This window comes from Abramis brama (genome assembly GCF_963993115.1).
Source record: "Abramis brama genome assembly, chromosome: 16".
Taxonomy (NCBI): Eukaryota; Metazoa; Chordata; class Actinopteri; order Cypriniformes; family Leuciscidae; genus Abramis; species Abramis brama.
Window position 1 is genome coordinate 26692827 of NC_139978.1, and position 22500 is coordinate 26715326.

General features: G+C 37.6%; 2 protein-coding genes across 2 annotated transcripts in view; one reads left to right on the forward strand and one right to left on the reverse strand.

Annotated features, from left to right (window-relative positions):
* Positions 1–1507: 1507 nt before the first annotated feature.
* mpeg1.2 (macrophage expressed 1, tandem duplicate 2) lies at positions 1508–4679 on the reverse strand. The gene is made up of 2 exons (XM_084087563.1): positions 4217–4679; positions 1508–3585 (listed from the first exon to the last, which is right to left on the reverse strand). Exons 1-2 carry the CDS (start codon positions 4661–4663, stop codon positions 1885–1887), a joined length of 2148 nt encoding a protein of 715 aa, XP_083943689.1. The 5' UTR covers positions 4664–4679; the 3' UTR covers positions 1508–1884.
* Positions 4680–11290: 6611 nt separating this feature from the next.
* rgl1 (ral guanine nucleotide dissociation stimulator-like 1) overlaps positions 11291–22500 on the forward strand; it is a 31039-nt gene continuing 19829 nt past the window's right edge. Inside the window, exon 1 of the mRNA XM_084138579.1 lies at positions 11291–11726. Coding sequence (XP_083994705.1) covers positions 11595–11726 — 132 coding nt within the window. The 5' untranslated portion in view covers positions 11291–11594. The remainder of the gene's footprint in view (positions 11727–22500) is intronic.

A 22500-nucleotide genomic window follows, 5' to 3' on the forward strand; every position in this document is an offset into this window, starting at 1 on the left:
ACATGATGTTCTGTCATGGCTGATAGGGTTGGGGACGGTTGCAACAAGTTATAAATTCCATGTTTAATAAAAGTTTGTTGCATTGCAAATTGTTAAATTCCTCCTGTCTGACACTGAAATATGGAGAGATTGAATAGCATCTGTAACACCTACACACTGAATCTATGTTCTACATAAACAAATAAAACTCAATAACTGTTATTTGATAAATATGACTAAATAAATAAATAATAGGCTACAATAATATTATTGTATAAATAAATAATACTATAATATTATAGTAGGCCTAAAACAGTTAATATTTTCAGAATTCAATGCTCAATGAGACAAAAAGCTAAAGTTAATTAGTGAAATTTAAGGTATTTTTAACGTGTTGCAACCGTCCCCTGGGCTGGGGTCAGTTGCAACATCTGGCTTCTTCCATTCAAATAAATACTGTGAACGATATGTCATATGTAATCATCTTTAAATGGTATGGGTAATTAGCAGCAGATGCAAGTTTAATATATACAAATTTGGTTGGTCTAGTAGTCCAAATAGTCTCTGAGTAACTGAGAGAAATGCAAAAAGTGTTGCAACTGTCCCCAGTCTCCCCTATAACACACAACAATGCAACAATAATAAAACAATGCATTGACATTTACTTTTTACTTTTGATACTTAAGTACTTTTAAAAACGAGTACATCTTCTGTAATTTTACTTAAGTAAAAAAATCTGTCTTTACAACTTTTACTTGTAACGGAGTAATATTTGACCAGAAGTATCTGTACTTTCACTCACATACTGAGTTGTGTTGTCCACCTCTGTTGTGTTTTGTGTCTCTCTCTTTCTTGTTCTAACTGACTTAACTGGAAAGCAATGTATTTAAGTGCGATGTGTTTCCCACATAAATCATACATAACCTACGTAACCAAATATATCCCTCACAAACAAGCCACTATGACTAATGTTTTTACTATGAGAGGCATGAAGGAAGTACTTGATTTTGTGTGTGTGTTTGTTATCACTATTTCAAGACCACGTGTTGAATAGAATTGTTTGAATCATAAAGTGCTATGCTGTTATTTAGAAGAAACTTCAGACACTGAATACTATAGCTTTTTACCTATTTTTAACCTGTCTTAATTGCTTATATTAAATTGCTTATATGCAGTGTGTGGATTATTTATTGACTTTGTGAGGATTCAAGAAATTAATTTATTTCTAGGCATGAGTTTTTGTCTCACGGTTTTGATTATTTATTTGTGGTGTGCAAGTCTATATTGATGGGATGAATAATTATAGGCTATACCTATACATGTTGTTGCTATACTATGCATAGTTTTTCCCCAAAACCAATTAAAGTCACCATGAAATCAAACCATATTTTTTATGGAATATTGCAGTTCTTATTCCAATTCAATTTTGATTTGACTTTAAGACCACCCACAATTCACATTCTGATTATATGAAAATGATGTCATCCTTGTGCATTAACAGAGAAATTTACAAATAACACCAGTAATATCCACTTTCACCCAGATGTTTTTATTATTATTAAAATATAAAAAAAAATAACAATAACAAAAACCAGGCTAAATACAAAAACCTGACTTGACCTGACTCACATGACTTGTCAAGTCATAATAAAACACTCTCAAAAAAATGAAAACACCACAAGTACAAAACAATGCACTGAACAAATTTAACCACACATTTATTCTCATTAAAACACTGGACCAGAATAATGTACAAAAATACTTCATAGTTTACACAAGCTGTGTTGTAAATACCACCACATCAATATATTCCCTATCAACAAATGCTAATCATTGTGAGATTTGATTAAATGCGGATCAAGATTTTACTCTTAGAATGATTCACAAATCTGTACTCCAACACAACTAAGGTAACAGAGCTTGAGTAGGGTCTTCATTTGTATTCTGTTGCTCTCTCTGACTCTCTACAGCACTTTGGCCATCATTGTGGATCTCTTCATACCCCCTGCTTGACCTGAAGTGAGAAAACCTCCTTCTTCGTTTCATTAAGAGGACAATTCCTGCCACCACAACAGCGATCACAGTCATTACACCACAGGCAACACCAGCCTTTTCACCTCCTGACATCCGGGTAGATGACGAATCGAACATTGTGGCCATTTGATTGACTTCACCAGGCTTTGCTAGTCTCCATTGTTTGGTTCCTCCAACCCTTAGCCAGGCCCGATCACCTTCTGTCATCACAGCTACAGTGTTTGTCGCCATCATGTTGACCAGAGGTGGTTTTGTGAATGGTGGGAGGCGAATAGGTTTTAACTGGCCACCAGTAAACTCATCTGATTGGACACAGTACAATACCTGGCAGCCATCACTAATGGCAGCAAGATGTTGGCTGTACTGAGGTGGACAACGGTATTCACCCCTTGCAAGAGGGTTGCCAGATTGGCAGCTAAAGAACCCCCCAAAAGGCACAGAAGATATTGTTCCTGCCTCGTAGTCATTGCTCAAACAAATCATCATGCCATTAGTCAAAAATACTTGTGCAAAGTAATTAGGAGGACAGTCATAAGATTTGGTCAATGGGTTTTGTAAAGATTGTCCGAATAGACCTCCAAAGAGGTATCCAGAGTATGGAGGGACTGTCTGATTTGTGGAACACCAGAAAGTGTCAATTTTTGCACTACGGACGTAGTAAGCATTTCCACATACATTTTCACAACAACTCAAAATTAACCAGCATGAATGACATTTCTTATGGCACTCATATTTATTGTAACTCTGCTCTACTGTCTCTGAGTGTAACCAAGAGGAAGCATACGGTTGGCGGCAAGAATAGTCACCAGTATTCGGATTTTTTTGCGCAAGCTCATCACAGATGACATCTCCGTCTGCCGTAGATGGAGAGCATTTCTGGTAAACTCCACCAAAGGTCAAATTGGTGACTGGACCTTCACAGGATTTGTCATTTACATTGGCCTGAAAGTTAAAGTTTGGGGAATTTTGATCTACACATCCTGGAATTGTGTTTATATTGTAGTAGCGCTCTGCTGCCTTTTGGACTGACAAGGCCAGTTTTTGTAAAGTTGGAGCTGGAAGATCAGGAAATGCGGATGGATTGAGGAAATAGTGCAGTGGCATACCAGAGCGGTCAATAGCCACAAGGTTGTTTTGCGTGCTCTCTTGCCACTTCTGCAGAGTGATGCCTTGGTAGAATAAAGCCCCACCGTGGCTCTGAACTATCGAATATGTAATGTTTTGCTGGTAACTGAGGGTTTGAGAGGTTTCCTGGGTTTCCTTGCTACCAAAGTTAAAGTTAACCTTGTTAAAAAAGTTCAAGCCTGCTGATGCAGAGACAGAAGACTTGTCTGACTCACTGTTAGAGACATAAGACCTTTTTATATAGTCCTCTTGGACCAAAGTGGCACCGGCATCGATTCTTGTGATGACATGGGTACCATAATCAAGTATGAGTTTCTCTGACAGATAATTTGCTTGACGCGTTTGATTGTTCTCAATAGCGTCAGTGATTTCCACTATCTGCTGAGCAAAGCGGGAGTCCAGAGTAAAGTCAGGATATACATTAACAGTGTAGAGATGGTTGCGTACCTGAGAAAATATAGAAGAAAAGACAAAATTAAAATCTAAATTAAATCATTTGTCAATTTAGATTTTTTCTTTTTTACTAAAAAATAACGAAATATATGAGCAACTGACTGGGGTATTGTTTTCTCATTAATTTAGAGGAAATATCATCTTGAAATAAAAGAAGTCATTATTATTGTTAATGAAGTTTATAAATTAATTTAAGTAAATTCAATTAAATTAGAAAGGCTGCCTGATAGGCTTTTTTTAGAGTGTGTAGCCTATATAAACAACAGCAAATTAAAAAGCTCATTATGTTAATATATGTATATTTTGTTTTCATATTAATATTAGTCAATACAAAACATATCCTTGAACAGATTATTACGTTAACATAATGACCAGTCCAGATTTTCACTTTAACGTGAAATGAAACTGGAAGCGAGCGTAGCGCTTGCGAAAGTCAACTTCACTTACGCATATTGCGTACGCTCTGTGATTGCGCTCCTTTTGACAAACAATTTAGCGTTCTGTGTTCATTTTATATCTCCCTTATGAATGTTAATAATTGATGTATAATAAAACAATCAAAGTGAACAATTAAGACTGTTACGCTGTAACTATTTTTGGATATTTAAAAACTTTACTCGTGTACCTGAACTCGTGTTGTTACGGAATTGCCTCTCACTTGGTGTGTTTTCATGCGCGTATTTTCTTCAGAGAATTTTCCGTTTAGTACAGGAGGGAAGGAAACGTCTGCATTGATGGATCCTGATGTGGAGCTTTTCTGTTCCAGCCATGACATGATGGTCTCAGAGTGAGTTTCCACTTCGCTTGTTTTCCGAGGAATAACAAAGACTTCATCTGGGATGAGATAAAGTCCATCCTCTGTGGTCTGGCACTGGGAATAGCTCAAGTTCATCACCCGTCCCATGTCTATGTTGCGCAGGTTATCCCACCCTCCACCTGGGAGCACCTCTAGTGCTGTTAAAGTTGAGTTAATGCGACATTCGCGGAGGCCATTACTAGGTCGAATAAACGCATTCGACTCGCAGACAGCGACGAAAATTATCAGTAAAGTATATATGCTAAGTGGCTTCATGGTGGTGTGGGGCACTGACTGCTTCTCTCCCCCGGAACTTTTGTCTTTATATATTGCTCACAGGAGGTGTGGTCTTGGGAAATTTTGTTTTCATATTCAAGCTAAGACTGTCACGGCAGGTCAAAAAGTGAAGCGAGGATTCAAGTGCAGATAAGGATATTTATTAAATAAATAAACAAAACAAAAAACTACAAACAAAAACCTTGACAGAAACGGAAACATAGCCAACGAACCAACACAGGACTGCAAACACAGGGAGACTAAATAGGAAGCAAACAAAAGAAGGTAACGAACAAGGCAGGTGGGGCAAATTAATCAATAATCAGGTAACAAGATGGGAGGGCCCAGACGATTGACAAGAGAGCACCTGGCACAAGGAATACAAGACAAGCCATGTGCTCACAACAAACCAGACTAAACACAAACACATGACAAACCGGGAATGTCAGAGCTCTGTCACCAAACCAGATATAAACCAAACAGAGGTGACAGAACCCTGACAAAGACGCTATTGTAGGCTACAAGATTGTGTCAAAATTTCCCAAATGAAGGAAACAAAAACAGTTGAAGACCAACTAAACCAGCTAAGACCCGCCAGCCAATTACTCACAGATAATTTGAGTTAAAGAATTGATAAAAATAAATGAAGTAAAAAAAACTAGAAACCTTCACTATTCATCTTCACTGTCATCTTAAGTAACTCCAAAATTACAAACTTGTAAGCAAGGAAAGTATTTAACAAAAACTTTCATCCAAGTTTTTACTGTTTAATATAGCCCAGAGTTCAAGTAACTTTTAGTTTCATTTTGTTGGGAATCTCCGAAGTTCTGCACGTTGTGCAACTGTAAGAGATCTGAAATGTTTTATCTCTTGAATTCCTTTGTGTTGTCGTCAGCTGAAAAATCAGCAATGAAGGTTTTGTCATGGTATACTATGGCTAGTGCAATATGTCTGTTCTGTGCTGTATTATGCTCTAAACAAACCGTTGTTAAAACCATTGTCCAGAAACTGAGTTTTAAATATTAGAAAATTCACATGTTTGCACCGATGATAACTAAAGTGTTAGTTCACCCAAACATGAAAAATCTGTCAGAATTTACTCACCCAACCCGTGAGACTCTTGTTCATTTTCGGAAAACAAATTAAGATATTTTTAATGAAATCTGAGAGCTTTCTGTCTGTTCATTGACAGTCTACGCAACTACCACTTTGTCGCTTCAAAAAATTCAGAAAGAGATCGTAAAACTAATCCATATAATAATAATTGTTTTTGTACACACTGCAAACCGTTGGGACACACACCTGGAGCAGTGGGCAGCCATTTTTGCTGTGGCACCCGGGGAGCAATTGGGGGTTAGGTGCCTTCCTCAAAGGCACCTCAGTCATTTCCTGCCAGTTTTGAGAATCGAACCCACAACCTTCGAGTTGCCAGTCTGACTCTAACCATTAGGCCACTACTGCCCCCTGTATACTGTGTCCTATTTAGATACTAATATGTAAACTTTTGGTACCAGTATGTACCTTTAAAGTACTAATATGCACTTTTTAGGTACAAAGATGTACCTTTTGAAAGGGTACCGCCCCAGTGGCAGCTTTTGTACCTTTTTTCTGAGAGTGCTATCGTCACCAATGATGTAGCCTACTTGACTAAATTGCACTCCAACACTGAAATAATTAAATATTTAACTAAGAAAAAAGGAATTTAAAAGTTACATGTAATGGCATTAAATAGGCTACTCAAACCCTGTGCTGGGTTAGGGTCTCACTGTTACGAACTGCTCCGAGACACATAGCCGTGCACTTTACAGTCACTGTTGAGAAGAAGCATGTGCCACACCCCTCTTAGCCTGTTAATTTCCCTATTAACCTCTAGCTCCACCCACCTGATCTCAAGCCAATTAGGACCCTATCAGGCTGTTGCACGTGGATATACTGTGCAGAGGACTGAGTTTTTCTCATTTCTTTGTTTTTTCCTACATTTCCTGCGTAATTGACCATGTAAGTGCATTTGTTTGATACTCAAATATTATTCTGTATTTCTTAAGTTTGTCCTAAATGCATTTATTTTTATGCTTGCGATATTTCCTGCTTAGACATGTTCTTTAGTTATTTAGATGTGTATTTGATGAGCTTATGAGTAGATGGCCTCATGTATTGTTTAAATTACTTTATTTCCTGTGAATTCAATGTAACATTGGCAGTTACCATGAATCTGATCTGGCATTGTTTATTGTAAACTAAAACACTGTATTTCTCAGTTCTTTTGTAGAAACCACACACACACACACACACACACATATACATACATACACACACACACACACACACACACACACACACACACACACACACACACACACACACACACACACACACACACACACACACACACACACACACACACACACACACACACACACACACACACACACACACACACACACACACACACACAATACCTGCTTGGATATAAAATAAACACTTTGATACCTGAGTGACTAGACTGGACCTGTTCTTAACGACAGCCCCATTGGCTTCAAGCTACCTAAGCATCCCCTTACTCCTCTTCAGTCACAGATCACGAGAATGCTGAAAGTCTGCAGCTCACTTATCCATGGAATGAAGACAAATGCTTTGAAAACTGTCCCAACTGGTTTCAACTTTTACACATCTACAAAAAGTTTTTTTTTTTTTTTAACATAAGCATACAAACAGCCTCACACACAACAGGAAACCACCAAGAGAAATTAAGACTAATATTCTTTAGAATCCTGCATTTCTATTTTTTAACTTTGAGCATTGTAACTTTGCAGATGTTGTTTATGCTCAAACATCAACATTACACACTAACTAAAGTTAGAAAAATATGAATTAACTTTAATTATTGTAATTTAATTACCTTTCCATTGAAAAAGTTAAGTAAGGGATTACTCCTAATTTTTCTGTAATTTAATTACAGTTTCATGTCTATGTATTGTTAAACTGGTTGAGATTAATATGGGATTTAGAAAGTATTTGGTAAGTAATGCAGTACTTTTTACAGGGAGTTATTAGTAGCCATCTAATTGCACTGTTGAAGATGGAATTAGTAGTAGGCTAAGTAATTCTTTTTTTCTTTTTTTTTAGAGTAACTTGCCTAACACTGATCATAACATAAAATCTTTGAAAGACATTCAGAGCCTGTTTTGACAAGATAATAGGCTAGGTGTGTCAGTGTCCTGTCACGGTCAACTTGAAAAATAATAATGAGTACCTCAAGTAACAAACGTTTTAAGTTACCGAAGCAATTGTAGAAAGGTGCTATCCGCAGTCATCCATGATTGAGTGATTTCGTTAATGAAAGTGTTCACGGAGGCCGAGGGTTAAATGAGTAAGGCAAGCCTTGCTTATTCGAGTTGAGCAAGCTATTCGACTGGTCATATCTCAACATGAAACCCCCAGGAGACGACAGGCTCCGTGGAATGAAGATGAGATATTGTGAAAAACACAGATGTAAAATACTTTTATTATATTAGGAATCGGATAACAGTGCCTCTTGCATTCACGCACAACAACTACACAAACAAATGTTTACACTCAGTTTATATTCATGTTTTTCCTTTCACCCCTTTCATTTACACTATAATAACGCATACACTTAGGCTATAGGCGTTAGTTATCCATGACCTTAAGGGCCACTTTTCTGCTGGGGTATCGGCACAATGGTGAATACTTGTGGATACTTGGTGTAACGTGTATGCAATTCCTCTATTGTCCCCTTGATGGTGGTAGAGGACAGCAGTAGTTTGAGCACACCGTTCGTTTTTGTAGCATGTCTTGCATAAATATTTTGGTAGAAACAGATATTTTATTTTAAGCCATATTATTTCACATTTGAAGTCTCTTTTAGGGTATTTGATATAGACTTACTTGGAATTGTTTTGATATTTATATACTACTTACTAGTCCTAGTGAACTTTACCCTCAGAGAGCTAAATCCTGTGATTTACAAGAGTGTTTTATCTCCAGTATGTCCCTCATGGATGCCCTCATCAGCACTTTTTGCTGATAAAAACAGCTATACTGAAAAACACTTCTGAATATGTGTTCATGGATGTTTTATGAGCAGTGAGCGTGATGTTCCTCTGTGTGAACAATGCTTAGTTCTTAACATAGCCTTTGCGTGTCCTGTGTTGCCAAACTGTAGTGTGAAATATTGAATATAACTTGGGTGATATAACTTGTTTAAGTGTGTGTCTGAGTGTAAGTGTAAAAGCCAAAAAATTGTGCCAGCTGTGTAAACTTCTGCAGACCGCACTATGGCTATGTCAGCAAACTGTATAGATCAAAATGTACCAACGGAGAGATTCTGGAAGCTGATAAATTTCAAAACAGTTCAGATGGGTGTTGAGCTCTGCCATGGGGACAGAAGTTGGAATGAACAACAGAGAAAGGAAACAAGGAGGGAGGAGGAACAGGGGGAGAGAGTGAGAGAGGAATCCACAAGGTTGAAAGCGAGGGGATTCAGGTCCCTCATTCTGTGGTCCACAATAAAATCCTCTTAAATAATGAACAATAGATGAGGAGCCTGAGGATATGAAAGAGAAAATCAATGGCATTCTGGTTTAATTGGCTGATTTATTCTCTAATCTTTGCTTTTGAATGTGAGCATGGTGAGAGAGAGCGTATATAAAGCTTGAAGCACATACCCCTCATGGTTGGGTTGCAAAATGTAAAGGGTTGTATAGAAGTTAAGCTTTGTATTACCTCATTTAATATTATGGACTCGTCTCTCATTCTTTAAAAACAAACAAAAGTTTTCTTTATGAAAACAGAAGGCATTGCACTGGAATAAACTAAAAAGTACAGCGACAAGAATTATACGTGTTGACATGAGACTAATGTAATAAAACCTTGGGATGCACAATATATCACTTTATCAGTTAATTGACAATATTAGATATTGTTTTAGGCTATATCATTAATTGTGCATGCTAATTTCTCTTATTTTTACATTTAGATAACTTTAAAGTTACTCTTTAAAAACATTAATAATTTAACTACACAGCACCTTTGACAAATCTTAAAATAAATATCCATTTTTCATACTGTAAATTATTAGATATAGTTTTTATTTAGTATTTATTTTATTTAAATTGTATAGAATTTTAACTAATTGTCAACCAAAAAATAAATAGGTATTTTATTGGTCAGAATTTTATTTCATTTAGTTTATCCTAGAGCAGTAGTCCGACCACTACTAGAACCTTGTAACCCATTGTACTGAAAATAATTTTGAGTGCTATCATATCAAAAAGCGGGACATTTCTGCTTTTAAACCCTCTGAAATGTCTTCCATTGTAAATGCATTATATTAATGTCTTTTTTTGCAACCTAAGGCACTAGTCAAAATGATTGCCCGCATTAATGACAGCATATCATGGAAGCTTTCCACAGATTTAAAGTTATACTTTACCCAGAACATAACATAAAGTGAGCTCACTGCGTGTGTACTCGTCTGAATTCTGTGAAAAGTTCTAAACTTAGTGTTGAACATCCTCCGGATCTTGCTGTTTTGTTATTTTATGTTACTGATTCACATATCTGCTGCAGGCATTTTTGCAACAGTCGGAAGTTACAGCTTTTAAACTCTGTGTCTTATTAACAGTCCCAAGTACTGTATGCCTTAACGTACATGAGTGTGTATTGGTTAGCTACTTATTCACTTATGGCTGACCAGTCAGGGCTATAACCATAAATACTGGCCCTGTCCAAAACGATATCCTCAGCTTTTGCTGTCGTCCTCTGCGTCAATACTTTCCCAAATCCAGTTCCAATACATATCAATCAATATGCATTTTTCAAACTATGTTTTTTCCAACCCCAGTCAAAAATATTTTGTCACATGCTTGCTATTACACTCTTCAGGTGAAACCTTGCCTTTGGTCCTGGTAACAAAGGCCACACTGCTGAATTATTGGTTAATAGGAAAGTTTCTTTACTAACAGCTACTGCCTAACTGAGAAGACAGCAGATGACTCTTTCAACCCTTAAGGCCAGTTCACACCAAGAACTAACGATTATTATATTAGTGTCCACACCAACGCGCAATATTGTTGTGTTTGCTGCCGTTTTGTCGTCTGCCACTTTAGTAAGTAGGAGTAAGTTAATGTTTTTATTGTTCATCAGCTGGAGAACATCCTTCTGAAAGTGATTCCAATGATATTGTTCCTCTGTGTATCGTTATCGTTAAAGCTGTAATGTGAACTCATTAGAATGATAATTAAAGCTTTATGCTTATTATAATTATTGTCTATTATTTAGACTCCCTAACTGCTGCTCTGGGAAGAGCATATTTTTTGTTAAAAAAAGCTTGCTGTTTATATAGACTTGCCTGATATAGATGTAACTTTTTGTGGTTATAGTTTAAAAGAATTAACACTAAACTATATTGTAAAAACTATATTTGCTAAAATAACACTATTTTGTTTAAACCTACTCTCAGTTTTCCTCCTTCAACACGAGACCCCTCTTCTCTCTTTTCCCGTCTTTCTCTCCCTCTTTCTGCACAATCTTGGTATTAGTGCAGGGGCAGGGCTTATCGCTCACCCCTCCTCCTACTTTGAAGTGAGAGAGAGAAAAAACAATAGACTTTAATCACTCATGTGGCTACAGCGGAGAAGCTCCCAACCTCTTCTCGAATTATAGACTGAGGTTGAGAGAGAGAGACTTTGTTTGTACGTGTTGGGAAACAGCAATTGTGGACTTCTAAAGACAGATCTGTCAGACTGTTTCCACTTTACACGAAAGGACAAAAGGGCACCCTCTGGAAGACCGCAAGTGGGAATGCCCTCCAGAGACAGACAGACACGAAAACACACATAGATCCTTCATCACAGGAGCACCAGTTCTCTACAGCCCTGAGTATGTGTGGGCAACCTGGACGGGCATCATGATCTCGCACTACCCGCTGGCATCGCTGCTCCCCTGGCCACCTATCCCATACCTGGACCTAGATGGAGAGGGAGGGGTGTCCCTGCAGAGGTACCAGCCACGGTCACCTGAGAGCAGCCCTCGATACTGGGTCAGTCATTTATGTGTGTTGAAGGCTGCTGTGATGGTATATCATTGTAGCTCCTTGTTTAGCGGTTTGCCTTTATTCGCAACAGCATGTAAATGGACTTTATCTGAATTGGGCTCTGTTGTTTGGGGTCTTTAAGAGTTGTGGGATGATAAGAAGAAGAATCAAAAGTTAAATGGTCAGTAAACTGATTTGAATGAAACCTTATTTGTGTATGTCTTTTAGTCTGCATAAAGTCTTAAGCATAGAAAAAATAAAATTGTACTCATGCAGCAGTCTGAAAGTTGCATTTCACATTGCTTGCAATAGTTATGCTTTCATATTTCATTATTTGTTTTTAAAATATAGGCCTACTTCTGACTAATTACAACTACAACTATAGGCTGCTACTTGTTTTAAGTACAATCTTTAAGAAGGCTACAACTTGTCATGGACAACCAGTCCAGACTGATTTAGATGTATGAGCCATGCAACATAGCTCAGTAAATTGTAACGTGTAGGCTATGTGTTTGATTCACTAAAAAAATACTTAGCTTAGGCTACTATATTAAGACATATTAGAGTCTTAAGATTAAGACATGTAAATAATTTGTTCGGGAATCACTCTACACTGGTAGCCTACCGCTTTATGTTTTGGTTCACTAAGAAGACCTGGGAATGGGATTCCAGCCACTGGTCGCGCTTTATGGTTGTGGTTCAACCGGCACATGAGTCATTCATTCGAGAATCGGACTAAACTCAACTGCTCGCTCCATGTTCTGCGGTGTAGAATAGATAGGCTAGTGTGGTGATGCCAAGGGAAAGCACAGAACGGATCGCCATTCTTTCCGGTATTTTTTATACGTTTTTCTTCTTCTTCTTCTTTTTCTTTTTTTCTTTGGTAAATGAAACTAAAATTTCCTCAGACAAGTATTCCATAGCAAAAACATCTTTAAAACAGTTAACTGTTTAAAATGTCATACAAAAACTCTTTTTTGAATGTGAGCCAATCCATTCGAGGAAGCTGAATCATCTTTAGAGGTTAAAAGGAAAAACAACAATGAATGTTTGCCTCAAGAAAGCCCCTAGATTTGTCTGGCCACTACACTGACCAGACGAATTTGTTAAGAGGATGGGGTGTGTGTGGTTATGTGTAGCCTATGTGGTCGTGGTCATGGTGTGTGGGGGTTTCAGAGCGGGAAAAGCTCCCTCTGTCAGCACTTTTTCAATAGTCGCACACTGGAGTTGACCGCTGGTGACTTTGTCTGACCAGCACTGACCAGAACGGTGTGTTTCAATTCAGGGAAACTGTCATTGTATATACAAAATGAGACTCAGCATTATAACATCGCTGGAGGGAGGGCACAGATTTGGGCAGTAAGGTGGAGTTATAAATGATGGATACTGAGAGAGGGAAATAGTGAGGGAATGGGAATATGTGTGCGAGTGTTTGATAGCTCATGTTAAGTATTGCTTCTGTTTTACAAAGGTAAATGTGTTAACCTAGCAGATTTGTCAACAACAACAAAAAAGTCAGATTTGTCACAACACTACAGGGGGTCTAGAAAAGTTCATAGAAAAAAAGTGATACAAATATAAGTAAAATATAATTCTAAATAAATACGTAATAAAAATAAAACGTAGTCCACATAATTCGACATAATAATAAATATGTTCCACTGCCAGTGAGGCCAAGAAGCCAGAGTTCTCAAATAAAAAACAGTTATTTTAAATTTGAATAATATTTCACAATATTATTATTTTTTACTGTATTTTTGATCAAATAAATGCACCCTTGATAAGCATAAAATGCATTGAATCATAAGCCTTGAGATCAATTTCTTTTTTAAGCTAATGAGAAACATAAATGGCACAATTTTTTACTGGTAGTATGTAACAGTCATGGAGAATAAGACATAGGCTATATAGAGAGAGAGAGATTCATCCTTATCCAACATCCTGCTTCAAGTCTCTTCCTCTCACACAGGAGAGTTTCCGAGTATTGTTCCTCAGACAGCTTATTGTTTCTCTGACAGTGAGGCCATAGAGAGCTCCCTCGTCACTTTACCCTACGCTCACCCATGGAGTCCAGTCCACACACATATTCAACATAGTTCACACACACATGCACTCATTCACATCCATTCAAACACATTCAATTAAATACCAAACCCACAGATATGCGCACATACATAGACCAACACAAAATGACTTTGTCTCCCACAAACGTCCCACAGCTCTGAAACTCTCATTTCTCGATTATGCCGGGTGGGACCCCCAGCCACCCTTCACCTCAGCCATGACATTCTCACTCCCTCTCACTATTCCCATTTCCAAGTTATCCCGGAATAACTTCACGCGATTATTATTCCCTTCCACTACTGCTTCTAACTGGAAAACAATTAATCTGCTCGCATTCAGAGACAAGAGAGAGTTGCATAATGTTTCTGCTTTCATGTGTATAGCATTTTACGACTTTATTGTACGTGCATATCCTTAACCTGCTTCGCTGCAGTTACAAAACCTGGCTGTTAAATTTTTATATGGCCTTAATGGTCGTTAATGGCTTTGTTTTTGTGGCCTTAATGATGAAGATGGTGGCCAAAGTTCAAGATGCATGGGTCATGACGCTCTTCGTCCCTCCCTGTACATACTAGCCATAAATGCTGATATTGCTGCTGGTTTTCTGCTTGACTCTGCAAAGCCTCGCCACTTGTAGTCAAGTGATCAAAGACTGGGGTCAATGCACTCACATTCAGCCTAAATGGCACAGTCCTGTTGCTTACATCCACTCTGCAGAAGTCAATATGGGTCAGTATACATTGAGGAAGCTTTGCTCAGACCGCAAGCGCGTGTCTAGAATTATGCTGAATATAGGAATCGCAAACTAAGTATTCTCTGTTTCTGCATCACTTCTCTTTTTGTGATTTTGCTTTAGTGTGTGTTTTTTGAAAGTGACACTCATGGTTGGTTGCTAGTCACTGTTTCCTTGCTTATGTTCAGTGAGTCACTCGTTGGGATGGAGAATTTGATTCAGTAATTCAGTGTCAGTAAGTTGTGCAACTGGTAACAAGAAAGTGATATAGTCATGAATGATGGTTCGTGGTGCTCATGTGGGAGATGCAGGTTCCAATCTGGAAATCTTATGTTTCAATCCAATTACCTCTCTCTCTCACACATTGATCATTTATTGTTCCCTCCCTGCTGTCTCCAAAATGCATAAATCAGGGCATAACAATATGGTTGACTTACTGGGGCTGCTTTGAGACTAATCATTTTACATTAATTTACATACAATTCAAATGCAAACTTAAACATCTGCTTTTCTGTTATGCATTTAACATTGTTATAAATTCTTCATGAAATATGTTGCAAAGATATATTTCTAGCAAATACCCTTTCAAAAGTTTAAGGTTGGTAAGACGCATGCTCAGCTAGGCTGTATTTAAATACCATAAAACAGTAATATTATACAATTGCAAATAACTGTTTTGCATTTTAAAATGTAATTTATTCCTGTGATTGCAAAACTGAATTTTCAGCAGCCATTATTCCAGTCATCAGTGTCAAATGATGCTTCAGAAAGTATTCTAATATGATTTTTTTTAAACAACTTTTGAATTGCAGTGTATATAGGATAAATAGAGCTTTTCCTAATATGACATGCTCTTTAGATGTTGTAGTATTATAATGGATAACACTCACCATAGATTTGTAAGTTTGCATGACTGCACTATCATTTAATGCCAATAGAACAAATTAATAAAGCTGATAATATGACTGCTGTCACCCTCAGTCTGACATGACACCTCAGGCTGAAGTCCAAAGGGGGCAAATCACTCAACTGTGGCAGAAAATGTATAATCCATGTGTTTAGAGGGTATTATGGGTACATAGGTGTGTGCAAATGTGTGTATCATAAGGGAGCATAACACGTGTGTGTGTGTGTGTGTGTGTGTGTGTGTGTGTGTGTGTTAGAGGTACGGTAACGATATTGTGCTTGAGTGTATGTGCCTATAAACTCTCATTCTGGGAGGTCTGTGAATCATCTTAGCTGTGGTAGGACAGGTGTGGAACCATTCAGGTCACTACAGCAGTTAAACAAACACACACAGCCCTCACACAGCAAAAAAGAAGAAAAAACAACAACTCCCTCCTCCTTCCTACAGCCCCCCATTCATTCCCTCTTTCCTGATCCATGTCATGTGGCCTGGCTTACTGCCCCCTCTGTCAGAGAGGCAGCAGAAGGAAAAAGAAGGGATGGATGGAGGGGGCTGAGACTCAAGCAGACAAGGTCAGGCCCAGTGATGTTCACTGGCTAAGTTATTTAACTCTCTGATCAGCAAACACACTCTTGACAGACTGAATCAGCAGAATCGGAGTTACCGGTAGACTGTCTGAGAGAGCTAGACAGTGACAGACAGGTTATCTGTCTGTCTGTCTGTCTGTCTGTCTGTGTGTTTGTTTGTTTGTCTGTTGTGGCAGATGGTTTTGCCAACGTGGGGGCCCAAACCAGACTGACCACACTGGCTAATTAAAGCTTATTAGCTCTAGGTCAGAGGAGAAGATTAACGACATGCTGCAAACAACTGGCCACCATATTAGTCATTAAAGAATGCCATCCAGGGTTATTCCTGTTTTTCACCAATCCGAGAATATAAAACCCATACTTTAATGATTATAATAATCTTAATGCTGACTGTATCAGTCTATCACAGATACTGTCGGGCTCTGTTATTATGATACACACAGGACAAACCTCTGAAAAAACAGATTTTTTTTGTTCATCTGAAGGGACTCGAGTATAGTTAAGATGTAGTATGCACAATAGGCTATGTGTTGTATTTTTTTGTTTTTGTTTTGGTGAATGGCTACTAATTAAAAACCAGATGACCCAGATGTGTCACATTTATGTAGAAAAACATAAAAATAGGACTGATAGAAAACACTGCTGGTAAATGATGGAGAAGGTTGCATCACACTGAATAAGAGAGAATAAGAACTAACAAAAGGGAGGGTGAAATATTTTCTTGGATACAGTGTAAAACACTCAAATTACCATTGGAGCATATCATAACTCTTAACAATAAAACTCTTAGCCATAAAATTATTGTTTATTCTTTTCTCTTGTTGTAGTTGCTACTTGTTAACTCTGAGCAGATTAGCAGAATCGTGTCACACTGCCCTCTATTGGGCATGTAAAACAAAAATATTGAGGTACATGAACACACACACTGTCCTCTCCTTCTCTCACACACATGTTCCAGCTATTTGAGGACGCTAAGATTTGTTTTTACCACATATTTCACAATGACAGAGTTTCCACTGTGGCGTATTTTGCTGATGGTGCTCAGTGGGGAAGATGCTGCTCTCTTCTTTGTTTTGTTTCAGTTTTCTTTCATCTGAAAACCCCAGGAGCTACTCAAGGACTTTCAGTTCTTCATTCATCTCTGTCAGTTGATTACAGTAATGCAAGGTGGAAAAGACAACAGCTCTTTCAAAAAACGGAAAACAGAAGAAATTAGTAAATAAAATAAAAAAATGCTTCGTTTTGTTTGGAATGGAGTACTAGCATAGCCTACTGCATTGTAGTGAACACTGCCTACGTAAGCAATAAACAAATAGCCGTGACTTATTCACGATACAGCAAAGCCTCTCGTACCTTATTGCTTTTCTAAAACGGTTACCGCAAAATACAAATATTAAAGCCGAAAAAGATGTATTTATGCAACTTTCATTAAGTAAAATCACTAAAAGCCTTCCTTCCGCTGGAAAAAATAGTCCCTGACCGTAAACAGCAACAGAAGTTATACATCATTTCGCCAATAGATGGCGGCAAAGACTGTCTTTATGAGCGAGTCAGTCGGTAGAAAAGACTTTTATATTGATAGGACTCAAACTTGTGATCACGGAGAAGGAAGACGCAACTGACAGATGACTAACGTTAGCAGCTATAGGCACGGGAAAACTTAACACCCTTAACTGTTAAAAGGACAAGATATCGCAGCGGACATTCAAACGTTTTTTATTTTTATTTTATGAATATAGGACTGACCTGAAGGAAAATGTTATGTCAACTGTAAATGCAGGTACACTTGCTTACTAGATCTCTCACAATACTCTACAATATCAGTGTTTGATACAACAAACATGTTTAAGTTGCTAAGAGTGGTTGCTAGGGGTATTGTGTAGTGATCATGTAAGGAATAATTGACGACAGGCCGTTGAATTATTAGAAAAATAATGCACACCCGAGGTGGTAATGCGGTCACGACGCGAAGCGGAGTGGCCGTTACACCTCGGTGTGCATTATTTTTCTAATAATTCAACGGCCTGAAGTCAATTATTCCGCTTATACTACAGTTACCACACCTCGAAACATTGTTCAGATTATGTATTTCAAGACGTTTGTAAAGTTTTTGTCATTAAAACGCTCTTGTATGTAGGACTAATTTCTTACGCATCTAATCCAATGCCTCCGTTGCTAATTCCAAAACGTCATTTTAGAGTTAGTAACGGAGGTTTGAGCTAGTGATGGGCATTCCGGCTCTTTTTCGTGAGCCGGCTCGTTTGACTCGGCTCACTGAAAAGAGCCGACTCTTTTTGACTCACAAACGGCTCTTTAAAAAATATATGTTTTAACTCGCTGAAAGTCCACCACACAACTGTGCAACGTGAATATTCACATTTTTAATTGTCCATAACAACCCAAAAACTAGCCTGCTTGCCTTGCACATCTAATTAATGGGCAAAGTTATGACTGACTATTTTTCTTACCTTCTTTTTTTACTTTTTAATGTGGATATTATTGAGCTTGTAGAAGTTTAGCTCTTGCGTTCTTCTGAACATCTTGCGCTGCAATTGCCCGATATCATTTCTGAGTCATATCAGACCATAATCTGTCTCTCTTTTAAATGCATATTCCACAGTAGGCTACGATTGGCTGTTTTAAAATATAATTAATATCGAAACAAAATAACAAAATAACCCAGGTGGTCTCATCTAAGAGACGTTTAGGCCTCCTCCAATAGTACTGACAGCTGGGCATAGCTTGCAGGTTTGCTTAGTGGCAAACTTTTTTCATTTGATTGGTTCAACCGCCACCCGCCCGAATTTAATTAAAATATTATTTTTCGTCACCTCATCCGCCTGATCCGTGGTTTATCCGCATCTCTAGTGTGTGTGTGTGAGTTTGCTCGGCCCTCCCTCATGCAGTTTAATTGGTTGACATCGCGTGTATGATTGACAGGAACAGAATGTGAGGCTGATCAGACATTCGAAACAAATGTGTGTGCGCCTTTAGGCCTATATAATTATGTTTTTGTTGGTTTTTGAATTAGTCAATTATTTTAAATGCAATTAAAATCATTCATTATTTCATTATTAGCCTACACAATGATTTAATTTCTATAGGCTATATTTTTAAAAATAGAGTCGGCTCTTCAGATATGCGAGCCGGCTCCCGTCGTTCACCTACAAGAGCCGGCTCTTAGATCCGGCTCATTCGCGAACGACCCATCACTAGTTTGAGCCACTGATAGCAGACTAATGCTGGGGACACACGACTCGCTGACACATTCTCTGACTGTTTTCATCGACTGCAGCAGATTTTAAACACCGACTTTGAACACAGACTGAACGCGCTGAACACGCATTTGGGCATGATCAGTCATAAGTATCAAATTACATTCATAACCGGCCTTAAAGTGTGTCCTCGGCTCGACTTTATGCAGTTATTAGAGAGAGATGTTGCAATAATGAGACAGAAAAGCATGTGCGTCAATATTATTATTTATTTATTAATTCAATTCGTTTTAATTAATTCGTTCATTCTTTTTTTTCTTTCTATTATTGACAGATGACAGTAGACTAGCCAAATAAATGAAGAAGAAAAAAAAAGCCTTTTAACAAGTAAGGCCTATCAATAATTATTTATTTGTTATATTATCTGCAATAAAAATCCGTGCTGCAGAACTATCCATTTATTTAGCCTATATTCAGATTCATTTTCTATTGATTATAGATAGGAATATACTTTATTTATTAAAATTAAACTGCATGTTTCCATTGATTGTGAAGCTAGACATTGAAAATTGCAGATCAAGCGCATGGGGCTAAATGTTTTTTTCTTGTTATGAATTGTATCCTATTTTCCGTTATTACAGTTAACTACGCGAAGCGATATGGAACTGTAATGCGGTCAAGACCTGCCTGGAACTACTTTAGCTGTGCGTTTCCCTGAAAATAATGCACACCTTAGAACGTTCGTCAACCAATCAGATTCAAGCATTCAACGGCCCTGTAGTATAAAGTGATACATAGAACCGTTGGGTGAAGCGGTCATAGCCGTGTTTTATCCACAGTCTATGGTTTTATCATGAATAAAACACGCTATTGACCAATCAGAATCAAGGATTGGAACTAACCGTTTTATAATGTTTTTACAAAACAGACAGTACGCATTAAGACGATACTACGTAGCTACATTATTGTGGCAACCTCTTTGCATGTTTAATTCAGCAACTTTAGCATAACAAATAGTTATTTAGCATTTTTAAAACTCATTGTGAGTTTAATTAAGCATTTTTAATTCATCATGCTGAAAATGCAAGGTCAGATGGTGTGGAGTGCATTGCATTATGGGATACAGTATTCCAAGCAGTGTGCTTTGGCTATTTACTGCACGTTTTGTTAGATGTTATAGGTAATTTGGGTATTCAATGCATGTGAGGAAATTTGCGTACTTCGAAAAGTGCACATAGTGCAGAAAGAGTAGTATGCCAGGAAGTGTAGTGTAGTTTGTTTGGGGTGAGTATGATTTAAATAAAATAATACTTTTATTCAACAAGGATGGATTAAATGGATCAAAGGTGACAGTAAAGTAATTTATAATGTTACAATATATTATAATAAATGATGTTCTTTTGAACTTTCTATTCACCAAAGAATCCTGAATTATAATTTTTTTATCGGTTTCCAAAAAAATATAAAATTGTTTTCAACATTGATAATAATAGGAAATGTTTCATGAGCACCAAAAGACTGAAGACTGAAGTGGCTGCGGAACATTACGCTTTGCCATCACAAGGATAAAATTACATTTAAAAATATATATAAAATAGAAGACAGTTATAAAATTGTATAAAATTACACATTTTTTATGTATTTTTTATCAAATAAATACAACATAAAGCATTTAAATATATATATATATATATATATATATATATATATATATATATATATATATATATATATATATATATATATATATATATATATATATATATATGCTTTTACAAACACATGCAGTAATTTCTGTTGCATAGACTGTTGATTTCTGGTGAAGTTGATAAAAGAAAGCAAGCTGCATAATGAAAATGATCACATGGTGTTGTGACAACAAGGGATTGCAGATTCTTGAGAACTGTGAATCACAGATTAAGGTTAATCTTGATCTTTTTATCAGACTTCACCGCTGCAAATAACAACAAAGAACTTGTGTTGGCTGGCACGTCATAACACAGAGAGAGATACGCTACCATTGAAGGTCTCCTCCCAGCGCCCTCTAGCTCCAGCTCTCTCTGCCTGCGTCAGCTCAGCTCAGCTTATAACTCTTCTGGTGACGCTAGTGCAACACAGCAGTCCAAAATCTGACCGTAAATCTCCCTATACATACACAGAACGGGCTACGGCTGCATTTTCTTCATCCCTCAGGTTTTTGCGAGTGCCTTTGGTAGCGTAGACATGATAACTGGCCCGTCGGTCAGGTACAATGACGACAGGCGCATAGAGTTGGGAGGCTGCAGGCAGGAAGTGGGAGATTTCCTGGAATGTGTGTTTTTTCCCCCCACAGTGGTGCAATAACAGTGCTCTCGTTACTCATGTCGATGTGCTCCATAGCTTCACAGGCCCTGTGTGTGTGTGTGTGTGTGTTTACGTGTGTGAGTCCACCACAGGAGGAGAGACTGACTGGAGACTGTGATTGTACTCCAGGGAGCTTTAGACTCGGTATGTCTCTATTGGTGTCGACAGGACAGATATCCTCAGCCTCCCTATTGGGGTCTAAACATGCCCCCTAAGATTCCCTTTAAGCCTGTTTCCTAAGCCCCCCCCCACCTGAAACTAAACACCAGGAAAACACAAATTAAACATTTTGTGTCATGAAGAGTATAGATTGGTCAATTAAAGGGATAGTTCACACAAACTATCAGAATCATTTATAATTATAATTCTTTGTTGGGTTGGGGTGGGGTGGGGTGGGGGGGGGAGGGAGAGGGAGGCTGGATGTTCATGCTGCTCTTTTCCACTCAGTGAAAGTGAATGGTAAAAAGGGCCTGTTATGCTTCAAACAAGACAAAAGTACCATAATAGTGGTCCATCATGATGTCAAATCTGGTGTGAGATGTATTGACGCACCTAAATTTACTTAAAACACACTACTCGCACACTAGTTTATTTAATTGTTTTATTTATTATTATTTATTTATTTATACGTGTACATATACTCTAATAAATAACATTTTCACATTTTCGTTTCTTAGAAAATCATTTAACAGATCAAAAATAAATCAACGGGAATAAATGATGATAAAATTTTAATTTTGCCAAACCATTGCTTAAACAGGTTGCAGATTAGTGATTGATCAATTTTTCAATAACCACCTCCTAACCTTTTACAAAGTTCCCACACCTTTTATGTAATCAAATGATACAGTGTGTTTCCTTTAGCGATTGGCATCACTATGATGTAGTGGTGTTGTGCTTTTATTTCATATAGATACACACTATCTCTATC